Source organism: Rutidosis leptorrhynchoides, chromosome 1, assembly GCF_046630445.1.
Source record: "Rutidosis leptorrhynchoides isolate AG116_Rl617_1_P2 chromosome 1, CSIRO_AGI_Rlap_v1, whole genome shotgun sequence".
Lineage (NCBI taxonomy): Eukaryota > Viridiplantae > Streptophyta > Magnoliopsida > Asterales > Asteraceae > Rutidosis > Rutidosis leptorrhynchoides.
The window spans coordinates 509860068-509876378 of record NC_092333.1 but is presented as its reverse complement, the minus strand read 5'-3'; the positions used below and the strand labels follow the sequence as shown (position 1 = coordinate 509876378).

At 34.7% G+C, this 16311-nt stretch overlaps 1 protein-coding gene and 1 pseudogene across 1 annotated transcript; both read left to right on the top strand.

Annotated features, from left to right (window-relative positions):
• Positions 1 to 6485: 6485 nt before the first annotated feature.
• LOC139876259 (protein INVOLVED IN DE NOVO 2-like) lies at positions 6486 to 10794 on the top strand (annotated as a pseudogene).
• A 2175-nt stretch (positions 10795 to 12969) lies between these two features.
• Positions 12970 to 16038, top strand: LOC139876251 (scarecrow-like protein 34). The gene is made up of 3 exons (XM_071863552.1): positions 12970 to 13114; positions 13478 to 15671; positions 15774 to 16038. Exon 2 carries the CDS (start codon positions 13537 to 13539, stop codon positions 15643 to 15645), a length of 2109 nt encoding a protein of 702 aa, XP_071719653.1. The 5' UTR covers positions 12970 to 13114; positions 13478 to 13536; the 3' UTR covers positions 15646 to 15671; positions 15774 to 16038.
• Positions 16039 to 16311: the final 273 nt, after the last annotated feature.

Here is a 16311-nt window from a genome sequence, read left to right as displayed (position 1 = left end):
TGGACTACTAACGTTGGACTGCTAACTTGACAACTTAATTCGTCAACACGTAAATAAAAATACGATGTGAATATATTTCTATCATACCTTGATATATATGTATATATTTGTTATAGGTTCGTGAATCGACCCGTGGCCAAGTCTTATTTTCGACGAATTGAAAATCTGTGAAAGTGAGTTATAGTCCCACTTTTAATATCTAATATTTTTGGGATGAGAATACATGCAGTTTTATAAATGTTTTACAAAATAGGCACAAGTACTTGAAACTACATTCTATGGTTGGATTATTATACCTGATATCACCCTTTTTAGTCTGGTAACCTAAGAATTAGGGAACAGACACCCTAATTGACGCGAATCCTAAAGATAGATCTATCGGGCTCAACAAGCCCCATCCGGGTTACGGATGCTTTAGTACTTCGATTTATCATATCCGATGAGAGTCCCGGAATGATGGGGATATTCTAGATGCATTTTGCTAATGTCGGTTACCAGGTGTTCACCATATGAATGATTTTTATCTCTATGCAGTTTGCGAAATGCTTGTACGAGATGTATATTTAAGGAAAATTAAATCTTGTGGTCTATTATTACAATTTACGATATAGGTTAAACCTATAACTCACCAACATTTTTGTTGACATTTTAAGCATGCTTATTCTCAGGTGATTATTAAGAGCTTCCGCTGTTGCATGCTAATTAAAGACAAGATTTGGAGTCAACATGCTTGTATGATAATGTTTAAAAACTGCATTCGGAAAACACTTTGTTGTATCATATTATTGTAAACCGTTATGTAATGGTCGTGTGTAAACGTTGTATTTTAGATTATCATTACTTGATAATCTACGTTATATCTTTTAAACCTTTGTCGATAAAATAAAGGTTATGGTTTGTTTTAAAAACAAATGCAGTCTTTGAAAAACGTCTCATATAGAGGTCAAAACCTCGCAATGAAACCAATTAATATGAAACGTTTATAATCGATATGAACGGGGCATTTCAGACATTGTATAAGCGAGACCTCCGTCAAATCTTACGTTCTGATTAACAAAATAAATGGCCAAAAAGAACTAGTGGAGATGCATGATCCTTTTGGTACTTGACCATTCAGAAAATTCAACAACTATGTCCGACTAGACTTTCTAGACACCACTTAATTTGTCAAATCAGATAACCTAAACTATGATACCAGTTTGTTGGAAAAAACTACCTCATTTTATTCCCACAACAACCCAATGACAAACACTGGAGAAACTAACAACACAAGAATTTACGTGAAAACTCCAAAATCGGGGAAGAATCATGGGCTCCCAAAGAAAGAATTTCCACTATTTCATAAATTGTTACAATGACATAGACCGGCCACTCTCTTTAAACCGACTACACTCTCTAAAGATTCAACTCTACGGTAATCTTAGACACAGAGTAGAAAACAAGACTCGAAATATTAAAGTGTATAGATTTTTGGTGAGTGTTGGAATGAAGTTTTCACCTCCTTTATATAGCCAACTTTAAACTTGGTCACGAAACACAACTTGATCACCAAGCACAACTTGGCCACCAAGCTCTTCTTGTCCTTCAAGTTTACATTGATCTCCAAATTCACATTGAGTTCACCTTGCTCTTCAAGTTCATCTTGGTCTCCAAGTCACAGTTTAGAACATTCAACATAGTTCCTTCGAGTTCTTCATAGTGCCCAAACCTTTGTAATGGGCTCTATGTTCGTGTTGTACCATAAATCTTCTCCTGCTATAAAATGTTTGCCTTTTGAAAAAAAAATGAACATTCAACACTTTAGAAAATTATATTAATATCTGACAGATGTTGGTTAATGTCACCGTAATTTAATTGACTAATATAATGTGGTTGGGGTTGCAGTTGTGGTTGAGTGGTAGTGGCCTGCCTCTAATACACTTGAGGTCAGGAGTTCGACTCCACCCGGCTACAACAATTACTTAAATGTAAATGCAACTCTATCCTGCCCGTCCGGAATCACCCGGGGCACCCCTAAGTGGGGTAAAAGGATGAGGGGTTTTACTTGGCCGTGCCCTTTGATCGGTTTCAAGGTTTCCTCCCGGGCAGCGATGGGGGCGGGGTTATTATCGCTGCATCGGCATAGTCGAAACGGGAGATGATCGCAACGGGTGGTTTAGTTCCCCTCGGGTGATCCCAAATTCGCTGTCCTAAAAAAAAAAAAAAACTAATATAATGTGGGCCTAAATGTATACGTACATGGTTAATATTTGCGGGTATTCACTAGAAATTTTTTTGTCATCAATCTCATTACACACTTAGGCATAGCTACTAGTCTACTACAGTATTTGATATGTGCTGCGAATGATGAGTTTTGTGGTACTAATAGTTTCTATTAGTTAATACTCCGTACTAATTAAAGAGCAAAATTTCCGAGTTGATGACCCAACCTATACTGTGGGTTACTTCACAATTACTTCACAAATGTTTGTCTCGTGGTGTGATTTCAATGATCGGATGAGAGAAAGTCCTCCTCATCCTTGATATCGATCAAGCATGAGGATTGAGGATGCATACATACCTTTATGTAAAAACATTGATTCAATTGTGCTATAAAACTTGATAAAAACAATGATTCATTGACCATTGTGCTATAGAATCTAAATAACTGTGATATATACAATGATAGTATCACTAAATATTCATTCAATTGCCAATAATTCAAATCAACATCCACCAAAGACTTGTTACAAGTTCTCTCTATTTATTTATTTATTTTTTATTTTTATCTTTTTCTTTCAAAAAACAGAAATTAAATAAATAAAACGTTTCACAAATATGTGAAAGGTCAAAAATTACAAACGGGGAAAGGCATGAATTTACAAAGCTCATTACATCCATCATTTCAATCCCATGAAAAAGCCAAACAATCTAAGAAAGTCACCATATAACTAAAACAAACATAACTTCAATACCAAAATTTAAACCGACTATTTCTTTGATATTAAGCCCTGCACTCCAGTCAACATCCTATTTGCTCACCTTTACAATAGTTACAAGTTTACCTTTAAATTTTAAAAGAATTTACGAATGTAAACAGTGACGAATCTTGGATCAAAGTTCAATGAAGTATTAATTATTTTTCTAAAATTAATTATATTTAAGGGATACTTTAGTGGTTGTTTATGTAAAAATAACTATAAATTTTACAAATATATGACATCCTATATACTTCAATTTAGTGATTTCTTATATAATTTAAGTTTGTACGCAGGTTTATGTATGTTTGTTTGTATGTACGCCTGTTTTGCATTTCTGCTTGCCTTTGATTGTATTTATGTATTTATGTACGTTTGAATGTTTATATGTATGTATAGTTATATGTTTGGTTGTATGTATATTCGTATGTTTGTATGTATATCCGTATGTTGGTATGTATATTCGTATGTTTATATGTTTTATATCTATGTATGCGTATGTAGGTTTTTCCTTATGTATGCGTGTAGGTGGATATCTATGAATGTACGTTTGTATGTTTATGTAGGTTTGGGTAGATACGGTTTTTTGTATGTTTGTATGTTTATTTAAATAGACTGGCTTGCTATGATGTGATTTTATCTGTATGTAGACATATATGTTTATTTCTCATTTAGTGCAGCTTTACTTTATTCGTCCTGTGCTCCGCAGTACACTCTAAGGTACGTTTTTTTTTTTTTTTTTTTTTAAATACGGCGCTGTTTCGGGAGCCGTCAGCAAGCGTCTACTTATTGGCGACTTGACTGTCGCTTAGAGCCTAAATCGAATCTCAGGCAACATTTTAAAACCCGTGGAAATTTGTCCCACCTTTTTCATGGCGTTGGCATTTTTTTTTTTTTTTTTTGGCCGGAGGTCCGTTGCAAGCAATCTCTTTATCCGTCGAACATAGAGAGGGAGGACTTTCTCTACTCTTGTGAGTGTTTCACTCGGGGTGGTGAAATGACTTCTCTTTGTCCTAGGGTAGAGGAAGGATTGTCTACATCTCACCTCCCCAATACCCTACAAGTGTGGGATTGGGTATTGTTGTTGTTATATAATTTAAAACATATTTTATTAAAAAAAATTCCAAATTAATAGTGTCAATGAACCATGTGCATTCAACCTAGGTTTGCTTTGATTGTATAGAGAGTTTTAAATTACTTTATAACTTTCAATTTCACAAAATTAATAACTAATAGTATTTATAATTAAAATATAGTAATAGAATAGAATTATTAATATTAATATATAATATATAATATAATATAATAAGAATAAGAATTCTTTTTATTTGCATTACTATTTAGCAAATTAATAATTGAAATTTAAATCAAATGTTGAAATTCAAATAAATGATTGGTTTGAAGAAGACAAATCATAATATAAATTAATGAATGAATTTTAAAGTAATAAACTTATATCTAAATTAGTGACCCATTTGCACTTGTGCATTGGAATAGGGGTGGAGAGGTCTCAGGTTCGAGTCTCTCCCTTGAAAAAATATCCGTGAGATCTATTTCCTGAAAGTCAGATTGTCCCGGGAAAGGTTTTACCAACCCGTATTCAGGACTTAGATCAGAACGCCTGCCCCTCTGGATGGTTTAAGGTTCGGATCCATGTAATGCGGTTCGAGTTTCCTGTCTGAAAGCGCATGCGTGCGTGGCAAATGAGAGTATTCGATGTAAAAAATTTGTCTTTAAAAAAAATATATCAATATTTAACATGTTAACAAAAATAAAATATGACACAAGATTAGTTTTTTTTATATGTATATAATAAATAATAATAAAAGAGATATAATTTGGAAAAAAAAAAAAAAAAAAAAATTTGATCGAAAAGGTGTTGATCAATAATTTAAAAGTGACTACGTACTCGTTACAAAATAAAGTGAAATTAACAAAAAATTCAACAAAAATAAAAATAAAATTTGAATTAACAATTTAAAATTAAAAAATAAAAAGCTGTCCGAAAGAGAGCCTGGTTTCCTGTTATGGCAAAAACCCCAGACAACCGTACTATTCCACGCATTTCCGATTCCTTCCTTGACTGATAAAAATCAAAACTCTTGTTAAAGAATCATTTAATCATCTAAATATTTTATCTCATTACCATTCGCTTTACAAATACTTGTTTGATTTACACCAATTTTTTTGTTCATCATCCCAGCATTACCGAGGTTCTTTGCTTTCTCACCACAGCAAAAACCCCTAAATTCGACCAAACCTAGGGTTTCAAGTGAGCTCGTTTCGTCTAAGTTCTTAGCTTAAGTTTCTGCAACAGAATCAGCGGTAGCAGGTATATATACTCGCTACTAGTTCGATTTCATTTTCTGTTTTTGTTATTTGCAAACCCCTGTTTTTCATAAACTAGGCTTTAGTATACCGTGTACAACTGATTGTGCAATTTGAATGTGTACTCCACCTGTTTTGCTCTAACATTTTTGCGTAGGTTAAATTTCAGATAGTAGTAGCAGCTAAAAAACGTCGTCTTAAAGTGAGCATCTTTTTGATGCCTTACTTGTGCACCTGATTAATCTTATTTATATTAATCATATATTTAAATTTATTTATTTTTATATGTATATGTATATGTATATGTATATGTATATGTATATGTATATGTATATATTGATATAGTTGTTTGTTGTTGGTTCTTATTTTCTTTTGGTGTTGATTTGGTCATTTGGACTTGGATTTTTTAGTAAGCTTATCACTACGTTACTAATTTGGATGGTTTAACTTGTTGGATTGAGATGGTAAAAGTACATGAAAATTTGTGAATTAATAAGGATTACTATTTACTAATAATTGTCAAACAATCTGTATGAATAAACAAAAACTAAACCAAACTTCTGGATGGAGGAAGTCTTATTACTTCGATATTTAAAGTCTCAAAAACGTAAAACATAAAGCCTTAATGATCTGTGAATATAAGGAGTCTAAAATCATCATTCTAACTGAAGGAAAGAAAGAAAAGATCTACTCAAAATAGGTAAACGCGACATATATAAGGAAACAAATATAAACAATCAAAATTTGACCTGGTAAATAGAAGCAATGTGGCTCTCAGCACTTAAATGACCCTGAAAGGCTGATAAACTGCCAGTGCTCATTCAATGAGTCTTGATTTGGTCAAGGTTGTAAAAGTCATGAGACGGGGACTAGTCGGTCGGGACCTTGAAGGGACTAGCCGGGGACTAGTCGGGCGTTGACTATCTTTGACTTTGACTACTGATTTTGACTAGCATAAATATGAATAATAGGCTCGCAAATTATACGTGTATCCTATTAAAATATAATGCATCATAAGTACCTAGTTTTTATTAATACATTAGTAATAGTTACAATAATATTTTGTACCTAATATATTGACATAATACAAGCCTAGTAGCTTTGAGTAACTCAGACTTTTTCTAGCGACTTTGGTCTAGTCGGGTCGGGGTACCTCCCAACTCCGACTAGTCGACTGACTTTTACAACACTGTTTTTGGTTAACACTATAAAGTCCATCAAATTCTGCCACCAAAATCCACTTTTGCAAATTAATCACCAAAGGTATTTTTCGTGTTGAATTCCTCGTTGACTGCTACATTGACTTGTTGATTGACCATATCTGCATCATTAATGTTACTTTACAAAACTTACTGTCTCTCTCTGAAGCCAGACTTATTGTTGTTGCTGTCAACCTATAAGGGTTGTCTATTTGTTAGCTTATGAAATTTATTTGCTTTGTAATCTCATTCACGTGTTTATTAAAACTGTGACTAATATAGTCTTAATATTATCTACTGATGTTGTTGAGCTTTAATTATTAATGTTAAGTCATTAGCTTTTTATCTTATTGATCATTTTTTATAGCTATTTGTAATCTGAGTCAAATAGTTCTTGGTTAAGGGCTCTGGTTGAAAGTCATTTTATGCAGTCAGCTTATTTGTTGCGGTTCAAAATGTTGCAATATAGGTACACGAAGATGAGTCATCGAGGAAAAAATTCACCTAGAATTGATCATGAACTTGAGGAACAAATGCGCAAGTATTACAAGGAACTACGAGATGGTCTGTTAAAAGTTACGTTTTCAAGAAGTGTTATAAAATGTCCGTATTGTTCTAATAGTAGAGATTACACTTACGAAGACCTCATTAGGCATGCAAATCGGATCGTTAATGAATCAAAAAGTGCTGGATTTAGAGACAAGGCCAAACATATGGCATTAATTAAGTACTTAGATCGGGACTTTCATGCTGAAATCGAGTCCTCAAAATCAATTAATGAAAGCCCTTATGCAATACAAGAGATTGATAAGAAGCACAACGTGAAACCAAATATAGATGAGAAGAAAAGTTTGGCTCCTAAACAGAATGTTGACGAGCTACTCGTTTGGCCTTGGATGGCGGTTGTGGCTAACATTCCTGTTCAGTTAAAGAATGGTAAATATGTTGGTGAAAGTGGTAAAAACTTAAAAGATGAGTGGTTAAAACAAGGGTACAATATACACAAAGTTCATCCACTTTGGAATTATCGTGGTCACTCGGGATTAGCTGTAGTTTAATTCGGGAATACATGGGAAGGATTTAATTGTGCTATGATGTTTGGGAAACAATTTGATGTTAACATGCATGGAAGAAAAGATTGGTTTGATAAAACAACGCGAAAAGATGAAAAGCTTTATGCTTGGATTGCGGGTCACGATGATTATAATTCGTATGGTCTTGTTGGTGACTACTTGAAAAAAAACGGTGATTTAAAGACCGTTTCTGATATTCAAAGAGAAGATAGAAGAAAAGAGTTGAAGCTTATTACCGGGTTGAAAAGTCAAATAGTGGAGAAGGATAAAAAAAGTGAGGAAATTCGGACTAATATAAGCAAGGCTGATTTGCACATGATGACTGTTATGAAGCAGAAAGAAGATATGATTGAAAACTATAACAGAGGTAATTGTTTCTGTATAATTTTTTAACATTTTAGCGGGTCAGGTTGGGTCGGTTTGGGTAACGGGTCAAAATGGTTTTGGGTTGAAATAGGTCATGGGTCAAACGGGTAAAAAATTTAAACGGGTCTAAATGGGTCAGGTTGGGTCGAGTTGGGTAACAAGTCGAAACAGGTCATGGGTCAAATGGGTCAAGTAGATCTAAACAGGTCATAAACTTTTACATTTGATTTTGTATTATTTTAGTTATTATTAATTAATACTTATTATATATATAAGAAAACATTAATATACAAACTAAAGGATATAAGTATATAACCATGAATACCTTCATAAATGTTTGACAAATGAAACTTGTTATGCTCGACCCATTTGACCCATTCACAAGACCCATTACACCTATTTGACCTGCTCTTATATTTTGTATGGGACCCAATAGGTTGAAGAAAAACCCATTGGACATTTTTATTAAGTTTTGGTCTACATTGTCGGACCTATTTTTTCTTAAGACCCAATTGACCCGAAAGCTTGACTCATATGACCCAAATTTGAGGGTATGGGTCTCAATTGCCAGGTATAAGCTATCTGCATAATCATTTTCATTTTAATTCTAATTCTTGTTTTAATTTTCACTAGATTTGGACATGATACTTCAGAACACCTTGGAACCGCTCAAAAAGGTTACTGTTGATTATGAACAGACCAAACTCATGTTGGAGGAGCATGAAAAGACGCTAAGAGCACGCGAAGCTAAAAACGAAAGTGAGAGAGCAAAGCTTGATAATGAGAAGAGATTGGTACTAATAATTTGTGTTAATCTGCTAATTTTTTAACAGTTTGGTTACACTGTAATTTCATTATGTGTTTCTGTTTTGTGTAGAATGAATTGGCACTTATGGAGCAGAGGAAGGCAGATGAAAGAGTGTTGAAGTTGGCTGAGGATCAGAAGGTTTAATAAGTTCTTTCTTAAACTAAAATAACTATTCAGATAATATTTCTTGATTAATTTTATTTTATATAGTTTTGATTTACTAAAACATGACAGAAAGAGAGGGAAAATCTTCACCACCGAATCATCGAGCTTCAAAAGAAACTTGACGAGAAGCAACGGTTGGAGTTAGAGATCAAGCAAATGAAGGGAAAATTAGAAGTGATGAAACACATGAGTAAGGAAGATATTGAAGCGAAGAACAAAATGGTGTTGATTCAAGAAGAACTCAAGGAAAAAGAAGAGGAACTCGATGGGTTAGAAACACTTAACCAAGCGTTAATTGTGCAAGAACGAAGGACCAATGATGAAATCCAAGACGCTCGAAAAGAACTAATTTCTGTAAGTTTTTTTTTTTATTCTTTTGACTATAATAAATGGTAAAGTTTACTATTATTTATCCGCGTTTCAACAGGGTTTCTTTGATAATCCTGCGCGGGCCTATATTGTTGTTAAACGAATGGGTGACCTTGATGCAAAGCCTTTCACCGAAGCTGTTAAGAGTGGTAAACAGGAAGCAGATAGCATGTTGAAGTTGGCGTCTTTATGGGAGGCTCGTTTGAGGGATCCTAGCTGGCATCCGTTTAAGGTCATCGTTGATGGAGATAAATGCAAGGTATGGACTTCATTCATCATACCAAATTTTCATTCTTTTTCATTAATTTAGTACGAGGTAGGACCATATTATCTATTTTACCAATTACCTAACATAAATCATCAACTGACAACTGTGTCTGCAGCTGAATTGATTAATAGTTACAAATATCAAACTGTCCTCTGGCTCTTAAACTTGTTCCAAAACCAACTTTTAAACTGGTTAATTCAGTAAAAATGTCACAAAAATTAAATGATATTGTCACTGTTGTAAAAGCCGGCCATGTCGATTTGGGGACTAGCCCATCCCGACTCGCCCAAAAACGCCTTAAAAGTCGGTCAACGATAAAAAGTCGGGTCAAATTCTGTCAAAGTTGGACTGTTGGCCGAGTCGGGTCTGAGTCGGTCAAAGTCAAAGTTAGGTCAAAGTTCTTAATTTTTTGTGCCACATATTTATGTTTGAAGCATTTATGTGTAATATATATATGTTCAATTTATTTATTACTAAAAGTCAACGTTGGTCAATCCCGACTCATCCCTGTCTCGTTCCTGACTCGAACGACTCGTCCCTCAACTCGTGACTTTTACAACCTTGGATAATGTTGTAAGAGTATAATTCTGAGGTGATAGTTTTAATTTTTTTTTTTTTTCCCAACTGTCCAAGTACATAACACGACTATGTAGATTCGTTTCATTTATTATCGTTGTTTTAATTTAACTTATTATATTATCATGTTGGTATGTCAAATTTGGTTCTTTAGGAGATACTAAATGAAGAGGATGAAATGATAGCAAGCTTAAAGGGTGAACATGATGGAGAAATATATAATGCAGTTGTGACGGCTCTGAATGAATTGAATACGTACAACGCGAGTGGTCGATATCCGGTACCTGAGTTATGGAACAAAAAGGAGAATAGAAAGGCAACCTTGCTTGAGTGTATTGAATATCTTCTTAAGCAATGGAAACTACACAAACAACGCAAACGAATTTGAAGACAACTGTTTAAGCTAGAAGTTGATAACTGAAAGTAGAGTACAACAACATATTAACCTAGTTTTTAGTAGTGTGATTGGGAATCTAAACTTGGTGCCACCAAGTTGGTGGTTATTGTTGAAATCGTGTGACTGGAGTTGGACGTCCTTTTGCTGTCACTATGGACATAGGTGACCTTGTTTGTTTTGTCTTTCAACATGGGTTAGTTTTATTTTTGAACAAAAAAGCTACGGAGTAATGTAGTATTATATATTTTCTATGTTGTCATGGTAGAATCAGTGATGTAGTTCTTACTTCTTACCTATATCAATTATCTTACAATGATCGTTAATGTATTTTGAAGGTTAGCATATGCTTGCCTCCCTTATTGACTGTTCATGTTGGTTAGTGTCACTGCAGTTTAATGATTGTAATGTAATGTGGCCGTAAAAATGCAAGTACAATGTTAACTGATGAAGAAAACATATAAATAAATGGATATAATTGAAGAAATTATACATAAATATATAATTGAAGAACCAAAGGACCATTGGTCCGGCGTTATTGAGGTGCCCTTTTGACCTTGAGCTTATGAGTTCGAGTCTGGGTTGTACATTATCTATATTGTACTACATAGTGTTTTTTTACAGCAAATATATTTGTCAAAAATCTCCTACCGAGAAGCTAGGAGAGAAAATCAAGAATACGACGGCTTACAAAGCTTAGCGTCCCAACTAATATTACATTTACATCTACGTAACCAACTAAAAGAAGTATTACAAATAGAATCGAAAAGAAGGCTTTTCTTCATAAGATTAGGTAAAAGATCACGTTGTAATGAAGTATCCAAATATAGAATAATGACCCTGCGATGATAATATACAACTAGTTTTTCATATGACAAGCTTGCCTATCCTTGAACCACGTTATCCATTCAGACCAAGCGAAAAAGACCGAAATCTGCAACCCTACCCAAGATCATATGAGCCACATTTGTTCACATTTATCTTCATGTGTGAGTATCGAGCGAACATATTAATGACTTGCATGATATGCGTCAAGATGTCTTTTCCCAATTAGAAATCACAATGGCATCGTCGACATAAAAAAGATGAGAGATCTTAACTCCGGAGTTACCAATACACGTTCCACGAATTGGACCAGTACGTCGCCATATTTTCTTTCAAGCATAAATTAAGGCGTTCCATTATAATGATAAATATAATATAATAGAATAGAAGTGGGCTCAAGGGACCGCTTTGATGTAACCCTGTCGGGCCACCATTAACAAGGAACGATGTACGTGAGGAATAGAGACACATACCAATCCAAGATCGCCAAATGAAACCAAAACCTAAAAGTGAAAGCACATAGTCAAGAAACTCACACCTCACTGTATCATAAGCCTTCTCAAAATCCACTTTAATCACCAACATCGAAACCAACCACGAACCTAGAGTATGAGTGTCATGACAGTAGGCCTAAGAACGGTAATGGTGGCTGGAAAAGGTGACAAAGTCCCGACATAAAAACTCGTTTGCTAAAAAAAGAAGGAAGAAGGATATAGAGGGAAAGAAGAAGGAAAAACAAGATGGAATCCCTACCATTAGTGAAAAAACCCTAGGTTGAAAAGAGGAAAATTTGACGGAGACTCTTTTGATATTCTAGGAACTCTTAAGAGAGAAAATTGACTGTCGATATAATTCCATTATTACTTTTTTTTTTTTTTTTTTTTTTTTTTTTTGAAAGGCAATGTTAGTGGTTAGCACACGAAGTTAATTCACGAAATTCCATTATTACTTGATGTACGTATGATATTATTTCTTTTTGTTATTGTTAAGGTACCCAACTTATTCATCTTCATCCAACATGTCAATTGTCAAGTAATCTTAATAATCATGGTAAAATTGGATATAATAACATTAAGCTCAATTCTAGCTAGCACATTGAATAGGTTCCAAGCAAAATAAATGATATTCAGTAACAAAGATAATATAGCTTTTATGGGTCACATAGTATGTGTATATTATTGCGAAAGGCCATCACAAACTAGTAAATTAATGTTGATTAACCATTGATCTAGACATGAACATTATTTTAAATTTGCACAATTACGGAGTATATTATAGATAGTAAGATAGATATAGATAGATCGATATATCACATCACATATTATATTATTATTATTATATGTACGAAAAATCGAGTTTTCCCTAAAAGTCCATTCTGCCATTATTATTTTATTTTTTATTATAAATAATAAAAACGACAACTAATTGCAAATTATACGAACGCAAATGATGATGTTAGAAAATAATTAAATAATAATTTTATTGGATAAGCAGTTCATTTTCCGTCGGTCATTACAGAGCGACTGACCCCACTATCTGGTCCTATCCGGGTCCCACCACCGGTTAGAACCGGTAACAAGCATCTGTTACTTAAATTACCGTACATCCGAGTCAACTCAACTTGGTTGCATCTCCTGTATTCACGAACCTTCTTAAAATAGCAATCAATCCCTGCTCGTGGTCCTCATTAAGCCTCGTCTTCCCTTCTCTCTCCCACTTACTCTTTCTTATTCCTCTTTCCTTCAACTATCCACAATTTCCGTCCCCAAAACGCTGCCGTTTCACGGTACAAATCTCTCCATTTTAGTTCTTATCTGTTTATGTTTTTTTTTTCTTTCTCATGTTAGTATATAAACTTAAACAATATTTATTTTGATTTGTAAAATTGCTTCTCCTTTTTCTGACATTTTATTATTTTAATTCAAAAGCTGGTGAAATTATTACTAAATAATTAGATCCTGCATAATTCTTATTTTTAATTTTATTTATCTCTTTTCGATGATGCTTAGGGTTTATGTTATTTTATTAGTCCCTTAATCATGTGATACGCTACGTATATTACGGAGTATTACTTTAATTGTGTGGTGGTTGTACCTAGATTTCTGTTATCAATTTCACCTAATTACTTGTCGTTTTAATCTCCTTGTAGCTGTTACCAAAAGTTGAGCTCATTGAAATTAATTTAGTGTTTACTGTTGATTGTGTTCAATGGTTATGGAGGATCCACATTTTCATGAATACAATGACTACATCAATGATTTTTCATTAGATCATGAGAATACATTATCTGTATTCGATCAAATATCTAGTAATCAAAGTACTGGTTATAGGTTTAGAGATGAACCTTTAGATCTTAGCTTCTTAGATGTTCATTCACCTGTTCCCAATCATGGCCCCAGTACAGTGAATTTATCCCCCCAAATTAACTCTCCTGATGAGTTTGAAGATTCAGTTTCCAAGTTTTTGGACCAAATTCTCGTGGAAGAGAATTTGGAGAGTAAACAGAGTTTGGTTCATGATTCTTTCGTATGGCAACCGCCTTTTGAAAGCCCGGAAGAGATCACTTACGGGAGTTCAAGTGAGTACGGTGCGTACAGTAGTACAAGTGGTGAACCACAGTGGGTTAGGAGTGATTCGTTTGATACTAAATCGTCAGTTACACAAACTCCGTCGCTTGAATACAATCGTTTTTCTACAGCTAGTGTTACAACTAATGATGTTAACGACACAATGGATTCAGTTAACGCACATATGTTACAAAGTATGTTAAGTGATAGTGAGTCTATGGTGTGGTACAAGAAAGGGATGGACGAAGCGAGTAAATTTCTTCCTGTTGTTGCACCTATAGTTATCGATTTGGAACAATATAACTTGCCGTCCAATTCATCTCGTGAAGTTGAAGTGAAATCTGAACTAGTCGAGATGGATAACTCACCAAACGGGTCTAACGGGTTCAGGGGTCGAAAGCATTTTCAATTGGAGGACAGTGATTATGAAGACGAAAGGATTAGCAAACAGTCTGCAGTTTATGAAGATGAAGAAGCTGAGTTGTCTGAGATGTTTGATCGAATTCTTCTTTGTACAAACGCAAAAGGCGAGCCTACATATCTTCCTAATAATATTCAGCCTACATATAAAACTTGGAACGCGCCTTCTTGGAGACCGGGACCCACAAGTCTCGACGTTCGAACTCTTTTGATCAACTGTGCACAGTCAGTTGCTGCTGATGATCGTAAGATTGCAAACGAACAGTTAAAGCTGATAAAACAGCATACGTCTCCTACTGGAAACGCTTCACAAAGGCTGACTCATATCTTTGCGCTTGCTTTAGAGGCACGCTTAGCTGGCACTGGGTCCCAGCTATACGCGTCTCAAAAGGTTACAAAAATATCGGCTTTTGAAAAGTTAAAAGCCTTTCAGGCTTACGTCGCAGCCTGCCCTTTTAAAAAGAACGAGATTTACTTTGCTAACAGAACAATTATTGAAGCAGCTTCAGCTTCATCCACTCTTCATATTGTAGACTTTGGTATCGATTATGGTTTTCAGTGGCCGATACTTATCAAACACCTTGCGGATCGACCCAGGGGCCCACCCAAATTGAGAATTACAGGAATAGAGTTTCCACAGCCTGGTTTCCGGCCAGCGGAAAGAGTAGAGGAAACGGGACGTCGATTGGCTACTTGTTGTGAGCGGTTTAAGGTTCCGTTTGAGTACAATGCTATATCAATGCAAAATTGGGAAATGATCAATATTGAAGATCTTAAGCTTCAAAGAAACGAGTTTCTTGCTGTGAATGCACTTGCTCGGTTCGAGAATTTGCTTGATGAGACATCGGTTAAGGATAATAATCCAAGGGATAGGGTTTTGAAGTTGATTAGAGACATGAAACCTGATATTTTTGTTCATTCTGTTGTTAATGGATCTTATGGTGCGTCGTCGTTCTTTGTTACCCGTTTCAAAGAAGCTCTTTTTCACTACTCGTCTTTGTTCGATATGTTTGATGCAACGTTAGAGCGTGATAATGAGCAAAGACTAAATTACGAGAGAGAATTCTATGGGCGTCAAGTTTTGAATGTGATTGCGTGTGAAGGTCCCGAGAGGGTAGAACGACCCGAAACTTACAAGCAGTGGCAAGTTCGACACTCGAGTGCTGGGTTCAAGGCTAAACGAATGGATCGGGAGCTCGTTTCAATTTTGAAGTCTAAAGTGAAGATCGGTTATCATAAAGATTTTGTGTTTGATGAAGATGGCAAGTGGATGCTACAGGGTTGGAAAGGCAGGATTCTCTATGCAATTTCATGTTGGGTACCAACATGAGTAGATGTCTTTATAACTTGATCAAGGTTCGGGTTTTAAATCTTTTGCGTTGAAAGTTTAGTGATTTTATCTGTTATATCTTAAGTTAATTAATGTTTAAATTTATGCAATGGTGTAAATTGTCACAGATAATGATTTGGTGAAGGAACTGTTATAATCACTGATGGAGAAAGAAGCTATTTAGTACCAAGTTAGGCTGATATATGGTGAGTTGATCTGTTTTGAAGTCAGTAACGGACTCACTTGAAATGGCACTTTTGTTTGACATGTTAATGATATAGCAGTGGTATTGATTTATAAAATGTGATGATTTTATGTATATATTTAAGATTTATGTAAATAGTAGGTAGTGTGCTAATCAGCTAATGTATTGGATTTATTTGGTGCTTCGTTCGTAGAGTGTTTGCGTACTTCTGTCTTGTTTGGGAAAAAAATTTCCGTTTGGTTTTTGGTGGTTCTGTTATGGACGTGGCGGTACCAGGATTCCAAGTCACCGGGGGCAAAAAAAAAAAATTAAAACCGTGGCAATTTTTTGGGCAAAATATGGAGATTTTGGGGCAAAAAAATGGAGGTTTTTAAGCAAATTATGGAGGTTTTGGGGCAAAATTTTAACATTTGTGGACAAAATATGAAAATTTTGGGGTAAAATTTGGAGATTTTTGGACA